Raw genomic sequence first — 25,477 nt, forward strand, 5'->3', positions numbered from 1 at the left:
GATATAAGAGCCAGAGCTACATGTAACCAACAGCCGGTGTCTACAATGATACGCAAGCGGTGTTTCATGCTACAAGACTTCTGCCATCTAGACTAGTGAACTTAGAATTGTCTTCCAATATTGAACAGGTTTTGGGTCAGATAAACTTAATAAAACTTAATAATACCAAGGCATGTGCGTTTGCATAGAACATGGGTCGGAATTAGACCCCTCCCGATATGTGAGCCTTGCTGGCAGCCAGGTGCCCCCTTTACTGATATTATCAATAATGCATATTTTGCAGAAAATATTGGTGTGATTAATACTGGAATAGTTTAGTCGGATTGTTTAGAGACTAAAAGCTGTGTTACTGCGATATTGGCGAAAAGCACACTTTTAGTATGACCGCCTCAATTGTGCGGCTTTAATTTGCATATTCAGGACAAAAAACTGGTTTGATCTGTACTGAAATGGCTTAATTTCATTCGTTAAAACATGGGGATAGACACCAAAATTATTCTGATTCCATGAGTAGTTACTGAGATATTGACGAAAATTGGATTTTCAGTAATGGCTGCCCTAATTTGCATATTGCGCGGCCCTAATTTGCATATTCAGTACAAAATACTGGTTTGATCTGTACTGAAATGGCTTAATTTCATTCGTTATCCCTCAAAACATGGGATAGACACCAAAATTATTCTGATTCCATGAGTAGTTACTGAGATATTGACGAAAATTGGATTTTCAGTAATGGCTGCCCTAATTTGCATATTTTGGGAATTGCCCAAGGATGACAGAGTGGCATCATTCAGATTCTGAAAGAGCACATCTCAGAGATATAGAAACAACAAAAAAACTTTGTATGGACCGCATTGCAAGGTTCTCAAAAAATCGGGGGTTTGGCAACCGGACTATTGTCCTGCTGGATTGACTTTTTTTTGCCTTGCGGTGGCGTAGTTACTTCTGCATTTGTTGCATTTTGATACCGCAGTGCAATGTGTTGCATGAGAAATACCCCCAAATTGTACAAAAACAGGGGCCTATAGAGATAGTACTGTATATGCAACCCATATATATAATATATAATGGGCTCTGCAAAACAGGTTAAAGTTTGGTACCTAAAATAAGGGTGCACCAAAATTTGTATTACAATGTTGATAAAGTCAAAGTAAACAAAAGAGCCTTGGGGTTACCTGTAAGGTTACTTAATGTATCTTTACAGTAATTAATGTTTTGCAAAAGGAATCTTGGAGGAGACTGTTATTATAGTATTATACATGTAGGTTAGACAATAGGTACATGTAGGTTAGACAATAAAAGAGTGGGAAGAAGAATTGTGCACAGATAATAAAAGAGGAGGAAGAAGAACTGTAGCCTGGTTACCAAACCTATTGTAGCTCCCGAGTCCTACAGCTGAGACTGGATGTAGGACTCGGGAGCTATAATAGGTTTTGTAACCAGCCTAGAAGAACTGCACACAATCAAATGTACATGTTCAGTTTGTAAATGCCAGTGTTTAATGAAGTCCTAAGGGTTGTTTAGACTTTATCAAAGGGGATACCAATGCTGAACCCTAATAACAATGTTTGCATTGTAATGACCCTTGTGTTCCGTAATGGTTCTGATGAAATCAAAGGTACAAAGGTATTTGTACAGCAAATACTGCAGCAACAATAGGACATATAGTAAATATAGAATACAACACGGGGTATTCTGTATCGCCCGAGGTATTGGCCCAACGGCGATGCGGAATACACCGTGTTGTATTTTATTTATGTCATACCCTGTAACCCAAGAAAGCACGCCTTTCAATGCAAGATGAGCCAAAAGTTGGTGCCACTAAACCCTAAAATGCAACAACATCAATTCCAACATCCGGATTCTGTATTCGAATTTTCGAAAGGGGCACACGCGGTTAGGGCAAAACGCGTTCGAATCGTTTGATGGAAGCCATGGAAGCGTTCGATAACAGGTTCCGGACCGGGCCGTACCGTAAAGTATGGCCCGGTCCGGAACCCGTTATCGAACGTTATCGCGGCCCGGGTATGATATAATAGTGACTACAGCCTCAGGTCATTTACACATTTTCTTTTATTAGGCCACACCAATTTAATTTCTTGGTTAACGGATTCGCTCGCTTCATTTTTTTCTGATTTGCAATTTAAAAATCAAAAATTTAGAATCAACTGCAAAATGCTCATATTTTGCCCTGAACAGTTGAAAACAGTCCTTTTCATCCTAGTTGTTACTGTGAGATATTCCATCTTTCAATGCAGTGGTATCAATAAAAGTACAAAATTCTGTCATTGTTTAAATTTTGAACCAGCCTGGTGTGTTGACTTCATAGCTCCTATCGTACCATTTTGGGCCATAAATTGGCATAATAGACCTGTTTTTTTGGGGGGGTTTTTTCGCCCGCCCGCTCCATTATTTTTTTAGAAAAATCCGTTAACCAAGAAATTATATTGGTGTGGCCTAATGTGCAGTCAACTACAAAATGGCATTCATCTTCAATATTATCTAGATTACAAATTTGGCAGATCCTTTGTAATCCGTCGGCCCCACTCTTTTCTGTGCATTCAGTGAACTAGGGGATGAACCATTATACATGACAGCCTGAGGGCATGGATGTTTCTGCTAGAATAACAACTGGGACCTCCCTGTTATTCCAAGGGATCAGCTGAATAAATACACAATTGTGATGACACTATTAGCACCATATGTACATGTACTTATCTTCTTGGCTTGTCTTTGCTACCTGACTAACTGACATTAGATAGTCTGTAGTAACACAATTACTATTCAGGGTTCTCACCAGGATTTTTTCACAGCGTAGAGGTCAGGTATAGAAGGGCAACTTTCTGCGGCGCGAGTCACGCACCGAGTCCCCAAAACATGGGCCTGATATTCTCCCCCCAAAATTTTGTAACTCATATTAACCACTTAAGACACTATTTATTGTTTATTGGGGGACAGATTTTGTTTTCCCTCTGTTATAGCTTCATTCTTAAGTTATATTTTCATTTTTTTAAAGATTAATGGTTTCTGCCCCCAAAAACCACCCCTACACTGGTTGAAACACAGTGTAGGGGGCTAAATCACAGCGTAGGGGGTCAAAATCACAGCATAGGGGGCCCCTACGCTCAAACAGCCTGGAGAGAACTATGCTATTTTAGCTTAGGCCACACCAATTTAATTTCTTGGTTAACAGATCTTTCTGGAGAAATAATGGTGCGGGCAGGCCAAAAAAAAAAAATAAGAAGAAGAACAGGCCTAGGCATCCTATTATGGCCCAAAATGGTACGATAGGAGCCATGAAGTCAACACACCAGGCTGGTTCAAAATTTAAACAATGAATTTTGAACTTTTATTGATACCATTGCATTAAAAGATGGAATAACTGTAACAACTAGGAATAAGGACTGTCTCCATCTGTTCAGGGCAAAATATGAGCATTTTGCAGTTGATTCTGAATTTTTATTTTTATTTGCAAATCAGAAAAAAATGAAGCGGGCGAATCCGTTAACCAAGAAATTAAATTGGTGTGGCATCATGAGTGTCTTTTCTCCACAAATAAAGAGACTCTACCCAGGACATTATACATGTACATCATGTCCTTGCTGTAACTAGGTCTACGCAACCAAAATAGGTTTGGACAGCAGACTATACAAAGTGAATTACAGGTTGTACCACACCTGGGGATGGTTCATGATAGTTCTGCTAGGTGGGTATAGATTAGGGGTGTTCCATTTATCCATTAAAGGGAGGAGGATCAAGTCATTTTTGAGCAGAAGGGGGGGGGGTGCTGCTGAAATAATGCTTTTACAGGGGGTGGAAAAAATACAAAGCTAACCTTGAAAATATCCCTAGATCTGCTAGCTTTAACTAAGTAAGTGTAAGAGATGTTTTATTAAAGTGTAGGTCCATAGGTCATACTGATATGTGTCATTACGTAAAACCATAATAAATTATGTATACCGCACTGCTGTATCTCCTCTAAAAGTATACCTCATCTTTACGTCATATATACATGTAAAAACTACCTCTTAGAAACCATGTATGTACACTTGATGTATGTTTATTGCATTTTATATTGAAGTTAAAAAATGTAGTATATACATGTATTTTCCACTTTTTCCAGTGCTGAGAGTGACCCTAATATCATAACCTCCAAATTTGTATTTTTTTTTCTCGAGTAGCCTCATAATAGGACTAGGAGTGGAAGCAATTTTGCCAAACAAAAGATTATAATAGTCAATCTTTATTGCATGTTCATGCCCATGGGGCTACATGCATACTGATGACATTACATGTATATGAATACAGAGTAGCATAGTGGATAGAATAGATTACAAGGATAAGCCACATCCAACATATTTTTTAAAAGTTCAAAAGATATGGAGGGTGACAATCAATGCACCTGAAGCTCATTAACTTTTACAAACTCTAGAAAAGCTTCTAGGTTGGATATGACTATCATAATCCCAGAAATGATTTTGCCTTCTATATGAGTCTTTATAAGTGTCAGCCATGTAAATATGTCAGGGCTTGAAATACTGGGTGCATGTGTACCTTAGTGCACCCAAATTTGGAGCTGTGCACCCAATTTTTTTCTGTAGGTGCACCAGTGCACCCAAACATTTTGTAGATATTTTTGTACATATTAAATGTATAATAGTATACAGGATTTTCTTGGCGTGAAAAGTGTCAGAAAAATAATAAAATCCTTGTTGAAGTACTTGTTTAAAATTTTGAAGTTAGCTCCCATTTCAGATTTTAGCTTAGAAGAGGAGCAGTAAGATCTGTAATATATATAGGTTTTGTTTTATATGGAGCACCCCAAAAAAAATTTGTACACCTAATTTTTCAGGTTGGGTGCACCAGTGTAGCCTCTACCAGGCACTGCGGATTGCTGGAAAAATAGTAGAAATTGGCCGAAATAAAGGGATAGTATACCAGAGAAGATCTCGGGCCATAGAAGCTCCAATTTGCGACCCACGGGTCCCAATTTCTATTATTTTCCCAGCGATCCGCGGTGCCTGGTAGAGGCTAGCACCAGTGCACCTATTCCCAAAAATGAATTTCGAGCCCTGTATGTGCATTTAAGGTCTCAGGTGATTCAGGTCTATATCAAATCCCTAGAGACTGGCTTTACAGACCATTATCCAAAAAAGGCAACAAATAATTGGAGTGTATGAGTGATCTCACAGCCTTGAATGCTAGAAAGTGGGCCACTTACGTATTCCATTTGTACGATGCACCAAAACATTATAAAGCAATTAATTGTAGTTACATGGAAACATTGTCCTTGGCTGTTTGCTATTGAATAAAAAATATATTATGTTCTCTTGATTTAGATTAATTTGTGTGCAGATCTCATTGGTTTTATCTGATCCTGACATGATCGAGACAATGAAAATTATTTTATTTTTGTGTGAAACAAGATGAATGGATAAATATTAATATCTGAATAAACATCATGTTAAAAAAAGTTTCTGAGTCTTTTTGCATCATCACTTCTGGAGACAGCAATTTCAATTTTCTTTTCTCTCCATAGGCAATATCATATATGAAAATATATCAAATAAAATTTTGTAATCCATCACTTTTGACAGGTTGAATTTGAATTTTGATAAAAACAATAACATTTCGTGCATCAGCATCATTGCCAAGCTCTTTTAACTAATACTGTGCCATACAACTTCCTACAAAATAGAAGTTAAAAATCACCAGCCAACATACTTCAAACATATCAACACTGAACAAGCGGAAATGAGGGGTTTGGATTTGTGAAGTCTCTTATCTTGGGTTATAAAACAGCCTTGAAATACGTCATAAGAAGGCGTGGCCTTAGGGACAGGCATTCTCAAAACACCTGGATACAGCAGGTAGCACTTAAAACAAGTTAGGATATAGGAATTCACTTTAGAAACTTTTTACACGTACATCTGTTAATGATAAAAGAGGAGGTATAAAGTTACTGTGGGGGGAACGAAGTAAATGTTTATCGGTGCGTGGCGATAAGAGGGGCGGTTCGCTTACACAGCATGCCCCGTTTATCATTTCTCTTTGTCCCGGGGACAGCCCGGCCCTAGCCCGTCTCCGTTTCCCGTCAGTTCACCCGTAAAATAACAGCCCGGCAAACATTCTCTCCGTAGATCTAAAACAGCCCCGAATCGCACCACACGGGAAAATAAACATTTGCTCAACCCACCTTGCAGTTTGTCCATTTCTGGAAAAGGTTTCTGTTCTCGCGATCTTCAGACAACAACGCCCCGGCTGAACATGCCTCCCGACTTCCCACTCCACCTCCAAACTTTCCGGGTCTTGAACTTTCCTTTGGCTCGGTTCCCGGTCTTCTTGAAACTTCCTGCGATGCCAGAGAAAGAGTCGGAGCGGCTACATTTGCATTAGAACATGCTGACGGCCTTCTCAGAATGCCTCGACCGGAAGTAACGCGTCGGGATCACGGCGCGGATCGTCCAAAGGTCGGGCGGGACAAAAGGCACTCCTGACGGGGCGGCGGAAACCCGTCGGGCCGCTGGTACCAAACGGTCCCGTGGGGATGTCTGACCGTGCACGGCTGACATCTAGCGACCATCAGGCGAAGTGCAGGAGATCTTAGCTTTCACCTTGCCTACCTGTTAGTGTTTACTAGTTAGTGTTACCAAAGGAACCTTCATTTGTGTACTGAATGTTGCTTCTCATCAGATTGTGTTTACTTTCATAGCTATTGAGTGTAAGGAAAGGAATGTGGAGACAACAACTTACCTCTGTAATCTAGCCAAAGGAGCTTCTGGTGATACAAGCTCCTCGTCTAGCCACATGTAAACCTGATCTACATTGTAGCCTGGGTGCCAGGCTGTTGCCAGGGCTACATACAGATTAGTTTCTAGGCTACAGGGCCAACATGTCCCCAAGGAAATTTAACCATGGAAAACCTCAGTTTATATACAATGATAAGACCCTGAGCATCACAGGGTCTAGGTGAGGGCTGGCCTGCTGTGTATGGCCCTCAGAAAAGTCTGGCATCAAGGCTACTTTGGTAAAGTTCCTTTTTCTTATGAGGTTGCATTAAAGGACTGGCGGCCTTGAGGTTGACACACATAAGCACACACACACATACACACACACAAACACACATACTCTCGAGACCCAAGAAATTTGTGTGGCCTGAGCATCACAACATATCAAAATTTGTATACCGTCTTCATAAAGTATGCTCATTAACTAGCGTTGTTCTTTTCAATGTTTGAAATGCAGTCATCAATTCAATACATCTAAATTCTGAGCCAAATCTGAATTATCATAAAGTTTTTAGTACATGATAAAATATGACTTGCCTGTCTAAAACGAGAGATTCCCAACCGATTCTACACAAAACTTCAGCCAAGAGATTGAGCTGAGCTTTCACTATACGTTAAAACTAACTAAAAAAAATCATCACAAATGTAATCCTGAAAAACATTTTGTATCTTTTTAATAAAAAAAAAAGGAATGGCTTTATCACACCTGCATCACGTTGTCTTCAACACTCTTTGATACTGATTTGTATGCATTTTCAACACAAAACATGTACAAGGCAGTCTACTTTCATATAACTTATATGTTTGTATCTTTTCAGTCACACAGATACAGTTGCACTGGTTGTAGCAACTGTTCAATGTTTGGTTTTGTTACTAACAACAATCTTATTAGACTTTTAGAGAGTACAAAAAATACCTGATTTACAATTAAAAGAACAGTTATGTATGAATATGAATACAAGGCTTCCTTCGTCTTGCTTTACAATATTTCTTAATCATTATATCTGCAGCATTTTGCCAATTTTTTCCTTGCAGTATAAAACTTTACAGACTCAACTTGATTAGTTTTGATTCTCAATATGTTGCAGATAAATGCTAGCCTCCTTCGCAGTCTTGTTGGGCGTCTGCGTTATTTTTTTCTCTGAGCGACTCGAGTAATATGCCGCCGCGAGGGACGATTTGCTGCCGAGGGAGTTTTTGCCACGGAGAGAGCGCGAAACCTTCTCTCCGTGGCAAAAACTCCCTCGGCAGCAAATCGTCCCTCGCGGCCACATATTACTCGCGTCACTGCACTCAGAGAAAAAATAACGCCGACGCCCAACAAGACTGCGAAGGAGGCTAGATAAATGCCATAGTGGTTTTAATGGCTATGAAAATGAGAGGTACTGTTTTTCTTAAGTTTGTAAGTGAGCAGGTGGTGTTTCGCGTAAGCTACGTACCTAGAATCAACAAATAAAACAAACCAACAACATACACGTACCTTTTAAATGTTATGCGGTGTGGAAATATTTCTGTGATTTTGTATCATCACTGTTTTGATTCTCAATGTTACAGGTAAATACCATAGTGGTTTCAATAGCTATGCAAATGAGAGCTACTATTTTACTGAAGTTTGTAAGTGAGCAGGTGCTGTTTTGTGAAAGCTACATGTCTAGAATCAACAAAAACAACAAAACAAACCAACAAAATAGCTTTTAAACACTCTGTGGTGTGGGAATATTTCTGTGACTTTGTATCATGATTGAGTTTCTTTTGTCTCTGTTTCTGACTGTCCGCTGTCCTGGAGGGTGTTCCGTTCTAGAAGTTGTAGGATTTGTTCCGGAGTTACGCGAATCTGCATTCCACTTGTTCCGAGGAATCCGCCGTTCTCGAACACTCCCGGTTCGATAAGAATGATCTCTCCGTCTTGTCCGGTCAGCTGTATCGCGTTTGGAATTGAAATGGTGGTGATCAGTCCTTCACTTGTTCCTGTACTGCCATTGGTCAGTTCCACATCTGATCCTGCACTGCCATTGGTTAGCTCCACACCTGTGCTAGCCATCTCATTGGCTGTGTCCACAGTTGTACTGGTGATTTCATTGGTCCCTTCCACACCTGTTTCCTCACATGTTCCAACACTGCCATTGGTTGGTACCACACCTGTACTGTCTATTTCACTGCTTGTTACCACACTAGAACTTGGGATTTCATTGGTTACTTCCACAGTCCTACCAACAGATAGGTTGAACTGCTTTTGACTCTCACTGGTTGGCACAACATTTGTTTCTGGGCTTCCACTTCTTGTTGTCTCCATGTTTGCATCGGGAATGATGGCTGTTATGCCTAGTTTTGTAGACTGTGAAATTGTTTCTTCCGTCTGTGTGCTAAGATTGAGCACTGACGTATGCAGTATATCCTCAGTTTGTACTGTGCTAACCTGTATGCTGTCCTGGGTAGGCTCTAGCTCTGGAGAGGCCTGTGCCATTGCTTGCTGTAGCACATCGTCTGGGTTGAACAATGGCACGTGTACCCGCCCTACCGGCACCTGGACATACTGTTGACATATCTCTTGGTGCTTCTTCAACTTGCCAGCCGTTCCCGTCTTGAGCCCGCACTTGCAACACTGGAAGACTTTCTCCCGGATGTGCCGCTCCAAGTGGCGGTTGATGGTCTCCTTTTGCGAGGCCCTGAAACCACACTGGTCGCACTGGTAGGGCCGCTCGCCGGTGTGTTTCTTCATATGCCTGGTCAGGGCACTCTTTTTGACAGACTTGTATGGACAGAGGTCACAAGCGAAGGGTTTGTCTCCAACGTGCCTCCTCTTGTGTTCGTCCATACTGCACTTTAGTAAGGACCTGTACTCACACATGTCACAAGCGTAAGGTTTCTCGCCTGTGTGTGTCATCAGGTGCAGGCTCAGGCTTTTCTTGTAGCCGGTGGCAAAGTCACAGAAAGTGCACTTGTACGGTTTATCCTTGTGAGCTGTCTCGCGATGGGCAGCGAGCGCAGTCTTGTCGGTTGACTTAAAGTTGCACAGGTGACACCTGTGCTTCTGCACACCCTTGTGCTTCAACATGTGGGTCTTGAAGTTGCTCGGCCAAACTGTCGAGTATTTACACTGATCACACTGCAGTTGTTTGTTGGGTAGATGTTTTCTCTTGTGGAGGGTCATTTGGGAGCTTTCTGCGGTCTGAAATCCGCAGATGTCGCAGGTGAAACGTTTGATCCCTTTGTGGCGGGCGAGGTGCTGCTCTAAGCTTCGTTTGTGAGCGGACGCAAAGTCACACAGGTGGCATTTGAAGGGTTTTACGCCAGTGTGAATGTTCATGTGAGTGGTTAGGCACGTGCGGCTTTCCGTCTTATAAGAACACAGGGTGCACGCGTGTCTCTTTTTCAGCGTGCCGTTGTGCCAGCTCATGTGGCGTTTCAGGTGGCCCTTCTGGGCGGTGGAGAAGTCGCACTGCTCGCACTTGAAGGGTCTCTCTCCCGTGTGCGACCTCACGTGTCTCTTGAAGGAAGTGCTGTTGAAAGCACAGAAGCCGCACTCCTCACACAAGAACACCTTCACACCTAGAAGATGATCGACATTCCCCAACTTGTCTGCATGTGTCATCATGTGGCGCGCCAGCTGCGGTTTATACTTGGCCTTAAAATCGCACTCCGGGCACGCGAACGGTTTCTCGTTGCCGTGTGCCGCTGTGTGCTGTTTGAAGGACTGCTCGTTCGCAGTAGCAAAATCGCACTGATCGCATTTTAACGGTCTCTCCTTGCTATGTCGACGCATGTGTCTTTCCAGCTGAACCTTCTGCTTAGTTTTGTACTTGCAGTGGTTGCAGGAAAAGGCAGTGGAAGAAGAGTGGTGTTGCATTCTGTGCTCGAGGAGAGCGACATCACTACTCGTGGAGAAGTCGCAGGTGCTACAGCTGTAGGTGTCGCCCGAGGGGTGCACCTGATGCAGGTGGAGGTCCCAGGCCTTCTGGTGGCTGGTCTTGTACATGCAGGTGGTGCACTGGAATTTGAACATCTCGGTCTCCACAGGTTGTCCATTTCCTGTGAAATGATGCAATGCAGCATTAGGAAAACAAAACATTATCTGACATCAGAAAAGATAACCTGGTTACTAGACCTATTATAGCTCCCGAGTCCTACATCCGCTCTGCAAATAGGATGTAGGACTTGGGAGCTATTATAGGTCTAGTAACCAAGCTACAGAAAAGAAACATTGGAAACATGACTGTATACAAGAATTTCCTAACAATGTATAGCCTAGCTAACACTGTTATAGCTATGTTTGATTTCAGAGATGCATGCATGTAACACATTAGAAAGGTTACAAAAATGCCATATACATGTCTGTAAGGGCTCGAAATTTGGGAATAGCTGCACTGGTCACTGGTGCACCCAACCTAAAAAATTGGGTGCACAAAAATTTTTTTGGGTGCACCATGAAACAAAACCTAATTAGAGATCTTACCGCTTCTCTTCTCAGCTTGAATTGGAAATGGCATCTGACTTCAAAATCTTAAACAAGTACGTATACTACAAGAAAGATTTTATATTATATTTCTGATACTTAGATGCCAAAAATATCCCGTATACTATTACGCATTTGATATGTAAAAAATACCTACAAAAATATCTGGGTGCACCAGTGCACCCACTGAAAATAATTGGATGCACAGATCCAATTTTGGGTGCACTAAGGTGCACATGCACCCATGCCAGTATTTCGAGCCCTGCATGTACATCAGAATGGAAAAAAGTACACAAGCTGACAAATCTTTGTACTACTTTGTATACCCTTCTTATAATTTAAAATTTCTATCATGTAACATGTAATTATATAATAAGTCACTGTCACCTACCTACACCCTTGGCTGTAGTTATCACTACTTGACTTTGCTGAGACCCAGTGTCATCAGATTCTACTTCTACAGTCATGTTGCCTACAGCACTTGAACTCTGACAAGTTTCTGACTGAACTTGTTCTACAGAATCAAGATCTGCACTTGGTTCATCTCCTGCTTGTGCCAGTGACAGCCCATTGTCTCCATCTTTCTCTAGACTACAGACTATCTGTTCATTCTTCATAGGCTCTTGACTTGAATCTGCTGTGTCTACAATGATGTCAACTATACTGGCTGGACCTGTAACAGCATTCTTGTGATCTAGTGTGGTATCAGTAGCTACATTTCTCACAAGCTCACTGGGTTTTGTTTGCATCTTGCAAGGGGGGAGCGTTTCTTGGTCGAGTTTCATGGCAGTACAGTCAAAGTCTTTGCCTGGACCATTTATACTGGCTTCTTTTTGTTCCCTGTTACTTTCCTGACAGTCAAGAGGCACTATTTTTTCTGCTATATCAGAACTTATTGATACTTCTGCTACAGGTTTAAATTCCTTTCTGACTTGTTCTTCTGTATTGTCACTACAGTCCTGGCCTAAGTTGGCCTGTGTTTGCTGTGGTTCTGTATTGGTAGTTAGACTTAAACTACTACCTGCCACTTCTTCCTGCATTTCTGAAGTCACATTGTTGACTGAGGGACTGTTGCATGTGCTTTCTACATTGTTTTTGGGTGTTTTGTCAGTCCTCTTGCAGGTAGCAGTGTGTTTCTTCAGATCACCCTTTGAGGATGTCTTATACCCGCAAAGACTGCACACACATGGTTTATCCTTGGTGTGTTTCATGGCGTGTACGTACAGCGCATATCCACTGGGAGCTTTATAACTACACTGGACACACTGGAGGTCATCTCCCTTTGTGTGTTTGGCCATGTGAGTTCTAAGGCACTTTTTGTGGGCCGTTACGAAGTCGCACTGTTCACACTTGAAAGGCTTTTCACCCGTATGTATTCTTTCGTGTTCCTCCAGGGTAGAACGGCTGTACGCCCTGTACTTGCACGTCTTGCACGCGAAGGGTTTCTTCACCTTTCCGGCATGCCAGTCCATGTGTCTGTCCAGGTGGCAGCTCTGTGTGGTGGCGTAGTTGCAAAGAGAACACTTAAACGGCCTGTCCCCCGTGTGAGTCCTCGTGTGTCGCGTGAGACAGGACTTGTTCGTAGCGACGTAACCGCAGTCTTTGCAGCGCAGCTCTGCGTGCGACTCGGAAACGTTCTTGTGATCAGTTGCAGTGCGTTTACGCAACAACCTCCTGGTGGTATTTGATACATCAGAATCGGTACCCTTAACACTCTCTTCTAGAGTGCTGATGCTTCTTTTTCTGCGCTGGCTAGAGTAGCATTCCTGTTCCTGACCATTACCTGTTCCATTACTTTCTGAAGGTTTTTCATTTGTGTGCATTTTCATGTGTGCATCAAGAGGAACCATGAAGTCACACACTACGCTGCAGTTCCTGATGTCTTTCTCTGGGTGGCGCTGCTTCACATGCCGGAGAAGACTGTCTTTTACTTTCGTACGATACTTACAACTGTCGCACTTTAGGACCGCCGCCTTGCTTGCGTCACTGTGACATCTCTGTGTATGTCTGTCTAAGTTACCCTTCTGTGATGCCGAGAAATCGCACTTGTCGCACTTGAAGGCTGCGTGAGTTCTACAGTGAGTTGTAAACTGAGACTTGGATGCAGTGGTGAACCCACACTCCTCACAAAGGTACCTTATACCAGCTCCAGTGTGCTTCATCACATGTACCTCCAAGTACTGTTCACTGTTGGTGGAAAAGTCGCAGTGTTTGCATCTGAAGGTTTTGTTTCCAGAGTGGGACTTCTGGTGCCTGTCCAAGCTACACTTCCTGGTAGTTTGGTAGTCACAGTGTGAGCACTGGTACTGTGGACTCTCACCTTCAGCACTGCTACCATTGGTGGTCTCCATCACTGTGGAAAGGCACAACAGTAACGCTTATATTATCTTGAAAGTTCATCTGTGTTGGTAGAAGTCATTATGCAGCAACTTTCAACTGTAATTTCCAACACAAGAAATTGGACTCACCCAAATTTTCGACTGTACAACTCCAGTCTTTGTCAAGGAATGAACAATCCACCGCTTCCGTGACGTCACGCAGATAACACGCGTGACTCCGTGAGCAGTGGATCATAGGTTGCAGAAAGTCTGTGGCGCCCCCCGTCTCTGCTCACGGAGTCACGTGTGTTATCTGAGTGACGTCACAGAAGCAGTGGATTGCTCATTCCTTGACAAGACTGGAGTTGTACAGTCGAAAATTTCTTGTGTTGGAAATTACAGTTGAAACTTGCTGTATAGTAACGCTTATAAATTAATAGTTTGAACAATAGTGACACTTATTTGATTGATTGATTGATTGATTGATATACATGTACTATCTGTATCTGTATAGCCAGTATAACTGTCCTTCAGGGTAAACACACCAGCTTAACTAGACACATACCACATTCTACGTTATACAACTGGTCTGTTTACTGACGTAATTGGAGTAAGTTAATAAGTAACTGGAGTAATGACGAAAATTATGTTTACACCTTATAAATTTTGCAAGCATGCCATAGCTTAAGTTGCTTGGCAATATCTGCTACGAAAAAAGCTAGCTTTTTGAGGCAAATGAATTCTTCCAAAAGCAAAAATTTCTTGCCTGTGGAAGAATTTCTTTCTCAGAATATCCTTCTCATCTCACATGACTTCCTCAAAAGCTACGCCCCCCTCCCCCATCTTGATTTTTGCGCCCACAAGTCAACGAACAGAGCAACGCCGGCCTTAAATTCACCTAAATTTGAGTCAAACTTCCTTCTGTATCATATTAACTAATGTCACAACGTAGACTTACCTATTAATGTTGCTCCTGAAAGTCTCAAACCTTGTAAAAGTTGGTAGACACAAGTTCCGGAGAAACTTCCCGAAGAAAAAATTCTCAAAATGGCGGATCCTGTTTTGGGCACGAGAGGGTGGGGTCAAAGTTGAACGCAAAGGGAGTGGCTCTCTTACCCAGGGCTGCCTGCACACTGTGTCAAAGTTCTCTCGAGCGCTGTTGGTTTATCACTTCATGTTTGCTCTTGAACTAAATGATAAAACAAATGTTTGATTATTAGATTTATCAAATGAAAAGGTATATTTCCACTAAAATTAGAGGGAAACGTACTTTTTTGCCGTTGTTTTTTTAGTCAATTGTTTGTATTTACATTTCATTTTCGTTTTCTATAACGTTAAACCTCCTAGTTGGAATATAGCCCAATGTACATAGCGTTAGAAATTAACTTGAATTAAACACACAGCGTTAATAATCATAAACAATATTGAACGCATACTGGTCAAAGTTTCGTCTAAAGTATGACTTTCTTAGTAGTAGTTCGACTTAATATTTTTTTGTCAAAATCATTATCAACCTAGAAGATGCCTATCAAGTTTAGTTACATGTACTTTAGTCCATTCCGCGATACCTTTAGAACAACATATTTCGACCTTTGTCACTGTGGGTCAATTTTTGATCACGTAGTGACGGTCCATCCGCGGATCCGGGGTGGCGCACCACCTGACGAAGGCCACGTAAGCGTAGCGCGTCAGCGCGGGGGGAGAGCACGAGAGGGGGGAAGCCCCCCTCTCGTTGGGGGGGCTTGGGGGCCTCCCCCAGAAAATTTTTAAAATTGAGAGTCTCTCTGGTGTGTTTTAGAGTCATTTCTGAGCAAATAAGCAACGAAGTAATACTGGTGTTTTCAGTACATTCATGTGCCTGTCGGTACATTTTACGACTAAGGAAATAGAATATTGAAAATGCATCTATGTTTGGGACGACTAAATTTCACGATGGATTTTAGTTAGCGAAAAAAAGAAACAAATACAAAAGGAAATGCCGCCTGTTTATAGACCGGATCACTTAAAACATTTTCCGATCGCGGGGAACGCGCGGTCACAACATCGCAGAACTCAAATACACTAACGGATAACGTGAAGTAACGGCCGTGGCGACGGAGCGCCGCGCACGTGTTTACCATTTTCAAGAGTTCACAAAATTTTAGGAGGATACTAAATTCTGGAGCGCCGGGTGTCAGCGGAAGACACACATTGAATGGGGCCACCTTGCCTGCAACCTGACCGGACCACGGAAAAGTTAGCTCGGCGTAGTTTATCAAAAATTCGATTGACCGCCCATCGGAGAGCAACGATTACGGAGGCGGAGAAGTGAGCCTGTGCTACCGAATTCAAAATTTGATGCAAACTAAAAGAAGAACGAGGGGCTACTGGGACTTAGAATTCTGAACGGGAAAGAGCGAAAAAGTTTCAAAAAAATAAACTACTGCTTATGTCACAAAATCAAAGGAATAAAAACTTCCCAGCATGGAAACCTTCTTGTCGCTGGGACGGTTCCTACGTGTTGCCAAGACGACGGCACGTCCTGATCAGACAGAGCGGCGTCACGCCCTCAATGGCACAGTTATGGGCCCCGCCCACCCGGCGGGCGGCAAAAGATTTCAAAGCCCCAATAATTGTAACAAAACGTACCGTGTACATCTACCCCGCACTTTTTCACTTCGTACCGTGGCTGGTACATTCCCGCTACAAAATAATCCTCCTGCAGCATTTCTTAGGATTTAAAGAGATTTGTGATACGAAATGAAAAGATTTCTGTCATCCAAACCATTGTAACGGCATGGATATAATCTTTGTTAAAGATTTCTGTGTTAACTAGAGCCGAAAGTGCATTAGTATGATTAGAACTGGCCATCAGTTGAGGCAAAACTGCCATGTTATATTCATGTTACGTTACGACGACCAAGAACGTTCACGGCTTGCAGACCTTACCAACCCTCTTAGAATTGTGTTTATTCTTACGGGGGTATTTATTTTCGGCCGGGGTTCCACTGAGATCGGCGGCTGGCTGGCGAACCATCCCGTCGGCATGACCTATACGAGCACCCGGGGCAAGTTGCGCTCGGGACGTGAGTGACCTAGTACATTTTCTTACCGTGCGTCCGAGTCTTGTTTTACTGCAACGTCGTGTCAATATCGACGATAGATGGGAGGCACAAAGGCTAGGGATTCACAGTAGTGAAATAATAATCGAGTCTAGGCGTGGTGGGGCGTGCCCGCTAATGTCATAGTGTAAAACTGGATTATTAACACGTGCGCGGCGCTCCGTCGCCCCAGCTCTGTACATCTACAGTCCGAGATACGTGTCCGGGAAGAACTGGTCGTAACCATAGGCTTCCTTTCTATTCTTTGTGTTATGTTTTTTTCTGCAATTTTGTGTTTGGCCAGTCGTCTAAATTTTTTTTGCCCGGTCGAACGGGGAGGCGCGCGCCGGGTGCGCCCCCCTCTGAATCCGCGGATTTGCTTAAAATTTAAGCAAAGGTAAACTATAGCCTTGAGTCTGCCACTGACTGCTTATTAGGTGTTTACATCACTAGGGACCTGGCAAAGACAGTTATATACATGTTGTTACTCTTCAAGACACGTTTTAGATCAGATATTAATATGACAAAAAGGGCTAAACGTTCTTCCCAACACTGAGCATTACTAAATTGTCATAATGAAGTATACCAACACAGATTAACTTCATCAAATCAAATCAAATTTTATTCAGTAAGGATCTCGCGGGCGACTACCCGAATTTCGTCCTTATTACAATAGGATATAGAACATTAAAAACACTCTTCATCGTGCACATGAAACAACATAGGTGAACACATATTAAGACGATTGTATAGGCGAACATAGGCGACTTCAATCTTAAGACGATAACACAATTAAAATCTATGCAGATTAAATACGCAGTTATCACGAAGAATTTAGCTAGGTACAATATATATAACACTACTGCTGGATTGTCTTGTTATAGAGGCGAACAGCGCAATGAAGGAACGAGTTGTTAAGTCTCTTAGTTCGGGCTTTAGGTAAACTGATTGTGCCAGAGTTTCACCAAGAGTTTCATGCTAAGATATTAATGTGGAATTGAAGCATGGTTGTGCACACAAACATTCGTTACTTAGCTACATTAGCACCTAACCCAGAATACAGAACAATAAAAACTCTGGCTTGCCATGCTCTCCCTGGTAGTATGAGACTTTGGCTGGCAGTTACATATCACATGATTGCTACTCGCAATTTCAACTTTTTTCACATTGCTACTATCACATTGCTACTACAATTTTGTACTATTACATTCTCTACTGTTCTATAGAGCCAAAGTTTATACTTGTTTGACACTGCAATTACAATCCAAATTTCTTAACATAACCATTAAAATTCTGAATCAGCTAAGGAAAATATTTTCAAGTTGAATGCAAATGTAAAAATATACAAGGCACTTTGATGCAACTTTGACAGCCACTTACAAGTAACAGAAGTTGGTCAGTATATATATACGTATGATTCTTTGTTGAATAGGTCTTGAAACCTGGGCTAAACAGCTAAAGTATTATATACCACCAAACTGCTACGCTTATTGCAACTTTACTAGCCTCCTTCGCAGTCTTGTTGGGCGTCGGCGTAATTTTTTCTCTGAGCGACGCGAGTAATATGCCGCGGAGGGACGATTTGCTGCCGAGGGAGTTTTTGCCACGGAGAGAAGCGCGAAACCTTCTCTCTCAAGTCTCAACTTTACAAACTTTAGGGCAAATCCTTGCACAGCATTAGGCCATGTTGATGTATGGATGACATCCTCTGAAAAACCAAAAAGGTGATGCGAGCGTGCAAATTAAAACAGTTTGGGGGTTGGCTTCTTGGTGAAATGTATGTTATCATGAAATTTGGAAAAAGGACTACCGGTAAACAAAACATTGTAGTATGGCGAATAAATTACTCTTCATTTTCAATTCTTTCCAGTTTCTTTTTTTCTTTGGGATTGATTTAGGCCATTAGTATAATTGCTTTCCAATATTTTTTCCCTCAATTTACTGCATATACATGTATTTGCTCACTTCGCAGGTGGGGGGGGGGGAATTCATGCACGCACGGATGTCATCCATATAATGAAATCAACATGAGCCTTGTCAGTAGCGGGGGAACACAAAGATTGTCTTTGTGTTGGCCACAACCAACTGTCCTCCTGGCCCGACTGCAACATCCACCGCAGTGCAGTATGCAGAATGGCGGGGGATGGCGATGTCGCGGACGTACGCGCCCCGGCCTGAGTACATCACGACACGATGGGTGCAAGGGTCCACCACCAGGACGTGACCGGAACTGTCCGTACAGATGCCACGAGGACGACTCAGGCGGCCACCGTCATTACCCAGTCCTCCAAACTTCCTCACGTATCGTCCGGTTGTGGTGTACACGTAGATGTAGTAACGGCCAAAGTCAGAGACGTAGACGTACCCTTCCCGGCTGACAGCAACCTTCGTTGGCATCTTCATCCGCTGCTGCGGGCCAACGCCCCACAGGAACTTCCCGTCAGGCTGGAAGGCTTGCACGCCGCCACTGTAACCTTCGGACCAGGTGACGTACACATGCACGCCCACCGCCAGTCCGCGGGTTGCCCCCCGTGGTACGTCGTCAGGGAGGTTGAAGCTGGCTTTGAGATGGTCCTCTCTGTCGAAGCAGACCACGGTGTCGACGCTGGTAGGGTACCCACTCGTCAAGACCCAGATGTCGCCATCTCTGTCGAAGGACACGTCAACCGGCTCCTTTCCTGGGTAGCCCAGCCCTGGTGCTAACTGGCGCAAGAAGGCACCTTCCATGCTGTACACCTGAAGGCGTGCTTTGGTCTGGTCAGCCACCCAGATCTTGTTGTCTGGGGAGACTGCGACCGCGCGCGCGCCGCCCAGGTTTCCAGCACCCGACGCGTCACCAAAGGTGATAACCCGTGCGCTGCTGCTTCCGACAGACACTTCTACAGCAATACAAAAGAAGGAGCTTTGTCAGAAAACGCCAGTTCCTTACTTAGCCTCTACCAAGCATCTGGAAGTGGCTGAAAAGAGTAGAAATTCACCAGTAGGCTTATTTTTAATCTTAAACAAGATATCAGTACAAAAAAAGCTCAATAAAACTTAAAAACATGGCAAAATTAAGCCAAAGCCCAAACCTCTGTTTGGGGAGTACTAGAAGTCCGTGAAGATCAGTAAATGACAAACCTTTAGTGTCCACGGAAAGCGGCCTGGCCATGGTGGCTCGGGTAGGTCCGGCAGTCTCCACTTTCCCAGGGACTGAGTCCGGAGGGCTATGCCCGCGGGCCGGATCAACCTGTGTGACAGTTATTTATAAAATTCAGACATAGACATAAGACTAACATCAGAAACTTTAGTAGCACTGGCAGACTCAAAATATCTATCTCTACTTTACAATTCAATATCAAATGTCTCAAAGGATTAAAGACTTTAAAAAGAAACATCCCATCACATATGACATAATTTACAATATTCATAATTATTATTGTTTGTGAAAAAAATCCAAGAACCAACAAATCAAACTGGTGTCGCCTAATCGAGCAGCTTCTGACCTTGATGATGTCAGCCAACATCACAGTCCTCGGTTCAGCAGAGCTCTGCCAGGCATGTCCAGTAGCGTCAGTGGTGTCCGTTCCTCCATTGGTGATCACAGGCTACAAACAGATAGATATTGTTGGATTATGCAATACTTTACATTAGTATAATAATAATAACTTTATTGCACAACAGTTGTACATGGTACAAAGTATGGCAAAACTTATCTATAAACTTAACTATGGACTAAACTAACTAATACAGGAGTTTGTGGCTGATATAGGATGTGAATGAACTTTTACAATATTGGAGGAATTTCTTATGTCTAGACATTGTTTGATATACATTCCTATATCTACCATACATGGGTTATCACAGGTCATTATTATCTTAAATTTGCTACTTAAATCCATCGATGTAAATTCTGGTACATATGACGATAGTTTCGTATTTAATGAATTGCGTACATCAACATACTTAGGACATTCCATCAAAAAGTGATACTCATTCTCAACTAGTTCTGGGCAGAATGGACAAACCCTCTGGTCAATAGGAAGCCTTTGAAATCTTCCGGTTTCTATACTGAGTTTGTGACATCCAATTCTGAGTTTTGTGATTGCTCGACGTATGTCAAAGCTCCTTATGTTAGAAAGGTAATTTTCTTGCTTGTAATTCTTGTATATTGCATGTATATACCTGAACGATTTCATTTCACAAGCTCATATCCTTCTGACAAACGAACAAACAAACTGCATATGCAAGGTAATATTGATTTTGATTTGATTTCTTTGCACAAACATAATAAAAGCAAAGTTTACAAAACATGAAACAACTGAAAAGTAAGCGTGCAGGGGTGGAGCAAAAGCCATAATGGCTTGTTTGATATCTCCCCCCATCATGATCTTACATTATTGCAATTTTGTCAAATCAAATATGAATTAAGACATAAAAAGTAAGTGAAACAATACTGTAACAATGAAACCATGGATCAATTCAACAAAATAATCAAGTTTTGTGATGAAACAATACAGTGAATCAATAAGTTAACCAAACAAAAAAAGGTTGGCAACTCAAAATTTTTGTCCTGAGTGAGTAAGAATGCAAGAAAGCCATTTTTCATCACATATAGTACATGTTCAATCAATCAATCAATCAATCAATCAATCAATCAATCAATCAATCTTTATTCAAACAACTAGCAGACCTCGAGTCTGAATTGAGTTGTTCTTACAATTTATAAAATTAGATATTAAACAATACTAATGGTTTAAAAAATACATGATTTACACAATAATCACACAAAAACGGTAGAGAGCTATGATCATCATCTGGTCGAGTTGGTGTCCTGAGAGAGCTATAATAATGCCTATTTACACTACTAGTAGAGGTAAATGTCAATGCTAGCCGCACTCAGTCACTCTATGCCCTCTTAAGTAAGAGTAGGGAAGAACTGCATTTAACTAGCGTTTAACAGCTCAACAATGTAGGGAATGGGCGATTTTTTGTACCGTTCAAACAAGCGAGAAAACTTACCGAGTCAAGGTGAGACGTTGGGGAGCCGGTGTGCATCAGAATCACGTGTACCATCAGTGTTACCATGATGACAGACGTGATGATGATGATGATGATAAAGCCGATGTGTCGGCCTGTGCAACTTTGGCACAGTCGCTCCCAGATGGTTCGTCCTTCTTCTGCAGCATCTATGAGATGGAGAAAATTAATGCGTTATTTTCAAGCCTTTGACATAACAGGTGACTATCACCTTTTCAAAGATGTCAACCCCGAGACCATACTGTAAGGTTTGAACCACTCACACCGGGAAGGTCCCCTACTCTTTTCGATAAGTGCGGTGGGTTCTTTAAAGTGCGTGGGGTGTGGCTCTCCCAAACACGGGACCTCCATTTAACGTCCTATCCGAGGGACGTCCCTAGCCAAAGCTAGGTACTCATTTTCACCTGAGTGAAGTGAAGTGAGGTAAAGTGTAAAGTACTTTCCCAAGGGTACAACGTCGGGGCGCATGTTCGGACTTGTTCGGGTACGACTCGGAATCGAACCCGGGTCTCCCCGTTTCATAGTCCAGTGATGTACCACTACACCACACGACGCCACGCCACGACGAGTTGTTTGGCAGTAGAAACAAAATGCAATTTATAGTAATATTGATGGTACTGTTACTACACAATATATCGAATGCATTTAGGGTGTAAAAGGAAACATCATGTTGTTAAGTTGTTGATGCATGAACATGTGGAGCTTGTAATACACGGTTTGTCAAATTCCATTCGATAATGAATTAATAATAAAAAATTCTATTCTATCTGAATTTTGAAAACTGGGATTCCACTCTACTACCTGGAGGCTGGTAATCATAATTACAATAATGATAATAAGAAAGATTACAAATTGACAATAAAAAACAACAAAAATAACAACCTGATGATACATCATAGAAATAATATTGATATGGGTACCTACATGACTGTATAACTCGTTCCTCCATTGCACAATCAGATTGTACAATAGCGAAATGCAGACCTAGTGTTCTTTTGTTTCATGTCCCACTCTTGTATGTAATTGTCTTGTGCGTTTCTTATACTTAATAATATGTAAAGTCCACACAATTCAGGAGTACTATGTACCCCTGCTATGTTGACTATTCTTAATAAAATTGAAATTGAATGAAAAAAATTGTGTGCAAAAGCATGTGGGAGACAGGAAAATATTCCGTTTCGAACCATGATCAAATTAAAACAGCAGAAAGGACAAATCATTGATAGGAAAGCAATATTATTATTCTACTCTCAAGACTCAAAATACTGGGTGCATATGCACGTACGTGCAGGTAAAATTGGAGCTGTGCAAGTACATGTACCTAACCTGCACAGGTCCATGTACAATGTACAGGCCCTGTTTATATACAAATGTAGGCATACATGTATGTGTATTTTTATTTGCTACACTCAGTGACTGTTACTACCTATGATAGCTCCCTATGAAGTATGAACAATGGTTTCTGAACAGTTTTCTGAACAATGGTTTCTGAACAGTTTTCTGAACAATGGTTTCTGAACAGTTTTCTGAACAATGGTTTCTGAACAGTTTTCAGTGTGATCCATACTTCCTAAATTCTGAATGGTGCAGGTAAAACTTGACTCTCCTACCTGGAGGCTGGTTCGGGCTGTCCGCCTGACCATCGGCTGACCCATCGTCTCCTCTCGCTGGTCTCGGGGAAGAGGGAACAGGCGGGGCGCCGAGAACGTCGCGGCTCAGAGGCGGCCCGAGCCCCTGCCTGAACTCGTCCCCGTTCTCGTACATGTGTGCGGCAAATGGGTCTGGTGGGTCCCCGTCTGCAGTTGTTGTTCCTCCTGGCGTCGGGGGAGGTGGGGGAGGGCCCCTGTCGACGGTGGTTGGTCCTCGTGGCATCAGGGGAGGGGGGGCACGTTCCCCATCGTACACGTGTGCGGCGGTTGGGTCTGGTGGGCCCCCGTCGGCGGTGGTTGTTGTACCTCCTGGCCTCGGGGTAGAGGGGCCGGGCGGGGCGCTGCGAGCAACCTGGATCGAATGCGCGTACTCGTGTGCGGCACCTGCATGTGTAGAATCAAGAAGAAAAGTGGTAGCGTGAGTGTCAGCCACTATCGGTAGGGAATTCTTGGGGAGCGGACGAAAGCCAGAAAAGCTGACACTCAGGCTAGAAAAATGGTGTACTCGTGTGGTGGCTTCATTTTTTTTATCAAGGTATAACAAAAGAAACATGACAGCGATGCCAATGCACTCAAGTAATAGCCCCAATAGTAAGGTCCGTAAACCGTTTGCACGTATCATCTTTGGTTTTGGATTTATACATGTTTGAAGATTTAAGGGCCGCATTAAGGTAGGGTTAGGGTTAGGGCAACCGGACGTCCCAGAAGGTCAACTTTGGTGTCGTTTGAAAGGTAATAGCCCCAATAGTAAGGTCCGTAAACCGTTTGCACAAATCATCCTTGGTTTTGGATTTATACGTGTTTGAAGATTTAAGGGCCGCCTTAAGGTAGGGTTAGGGTTAGGGAACCGGACGTCCCAGAAGGTCAACTTTGGTGTCGTTTGAAAGGTAATAGCCCCAATAGTAAGGTCCGTAAACCGTTTGCACGTATCATCCTTGGTTTTGGATTTATACGTGTTTGAAGATTTAAGGGCCGCCTTAAGGTAGGGTTAGGGTTAGGGCAACCGGACCCGGACGTCCCAGAAGGTCAAGTTTGGTGTCGTTTGAAAGGTAATTAACCCTCAACAGAACACCTTTACGGACTGATCAATCTGTACACCTGGGGTCCGCGCGGACCCCAAAGCAGTTTTTTGCTAATTTTTAGAAATTATCAACATGATACCAGCTCAATTTTTTTGCAAATTGATGTGTGAACCTCTGAGTCCACACCACGTACAAAAATCATACATTTTGACCTTTTCCTATTTTATGGCGAAGGAAAGACAAAAAGAAGAAAAATCCGATTTTTACACCTTATATTCAGACCGAGTGTTTTTTTTTTTAGGCTCGCGCCAACTTTAATGTCAGATAGCGCCTGAACGGCTTAAGCTAGAGCCATCAAATTTGGTGACCTTTCCTAAAATGCATCTGGGAAAAAATTCATATTAGTTAAATACGTTAATGATTTTTGTGTTGCCATGGAAACGGGTTTCTGACAGGCAGTTTTTTTTTAAATCAGTAATTTTGGTTTAAACGTTAAATTTCAGGGATTTATATTCAATAACACTTCCTTTCTGACATTAATAACATCTTACATAATTAAAGATAAGTTAAATCATTTGATATTCATAGTATATGCTAATTTGATGACGTCATTGGTCAAAATCCAAGATGGCGGACCACATTATTAGCTATGACGTCATAATTACACTAAAAATTGTTAGAATTTTTCTATTAGTACACCATTCTCTGAAAATTTGGTGGCCACACGATAAGTGCATAAAAACATATTAAAACGGAAATAAAGTCATGTATAAGGACGCCAGTGTATCCATTACAATCGAAGGCCGACTGGGGTCCGCGCGGACCCCAAAAGAAAATCAGATATAAAAATTTTCAAAAAAGGGGGAAACTGAGTTTTCTGCACTGTATTGAGGGACAACTTTGTGGGTGACAATTAGCTGAAATTTCAGAAAAAAATCTTTACAAACAAGAAAAATATTAGAGCATATATGGTGCTGGGGTCCGCGCGGACCCCAAGTGTACTGTTTAGGGTCAATGAAAATCACATGCTGCCATCGAACATAAAATAAAAAATCTAAAGATATAATATGATATGAAATAAAATAAAAATATATAATTATACTACAATAACAAATGAATAAAAAATAATAATAAATCTAAAGCACAGG

At 42.2% G+C, this 25,477-nt stretch overlaps 3 protein-coding genes across 3 annotated transcripts in view; all 3 read right to left on the bottom strand.

Moving 5' to 3' along the window:
* LOC109480106 (actin filament-associated protein 1-like) overlaps positions 1-6,531 on the bottom strand; it is a 36,992-nt gene extending 30,461 nt beyond the window's left edge. The window contains 1 exon segment of the mRNA XM_019782261.1: positions 6,197-6,531. Within this exon segment, the coding sequence (XP_019637820.1) occupies positions 6,197-6,212 (16 nt within the window). The 5' untranslated portion in view covers positions 6,213-6,531.
* A 1,601-nt stretch (positions 6,532-8,132) lies between these two features.
* On the bottom strand, positions 8,133-14,624 carry LOC109480001 (zinc finger protein 91-like). The gene is made up of 3 exons (XM_019782108.1): positions 14,518-14,624; positions 11,633-13,594; positions 8,133-10,817 (listed from the first exon to the last, which is right to left on the bottom strand). The coding sequence occupies exons 2-3, from the start codon at positions 13,590-13,592 to the stop codon at positions 8,524-8,526; spliced, it is 4,254 nt and encodes a 1,417-aa protein (XP_019637667.1). The 5' UTR covers positions 13,593-13,594; positions 14,518-14,624; the 3' UTR covers positions 8,133-8,523.
* Positions 14,625-18,637: 4,013 nt separating this feature from the next.
* Positions 18,638-25,477, bottom strand: part of LOC109479738 — a 14,673-nt gene continuing 7,833 nt past the window's right edge. Inside the window, exons 2-6 of the mRNA XM_019781728.1 lie at positions 23,269-23,691; positions 21,641-21,807; positions 20,125-20,226; positions 19,760-19,868; positions 18,638-19,518 (exon numbers count right to left, since the gene is read on the bottom strand). Coding sequence (XP_019637287.1) covers positions 18,677-19,518; positions 19,760-19,868; positions 20,125-20,226; positions 21,641-21,807; positions 23,269-23,691 — 1,643 coding nt within the window. The 3' untranslated portion in view covers positions 18,638-18,676. The remainder of the gene's footprint in view (positions 19,519-19,759; positions 19,869-20,124; positions 20,227-21,640; positions 21,808-23,268; positions 23,692-25,477) is intronic.

This window comes from Branchiostoma belcheri, unplaced genomic scaffold (genome assembly GCF_001625305.1).
Source record: "Branchiostoma belcheri isolate BF01 breed outbred unplaced genomic scaffold, Haploidv18h27 scaffold5, whole genome shotgun sequence".
Taxonomy (NCBI): Eukaryota; Metazoa; Chordata; class Leptocardii; order Amphioxiformes; family Branchiostomatidae; genus Branchiostoma; species Branchiostoma belcheri.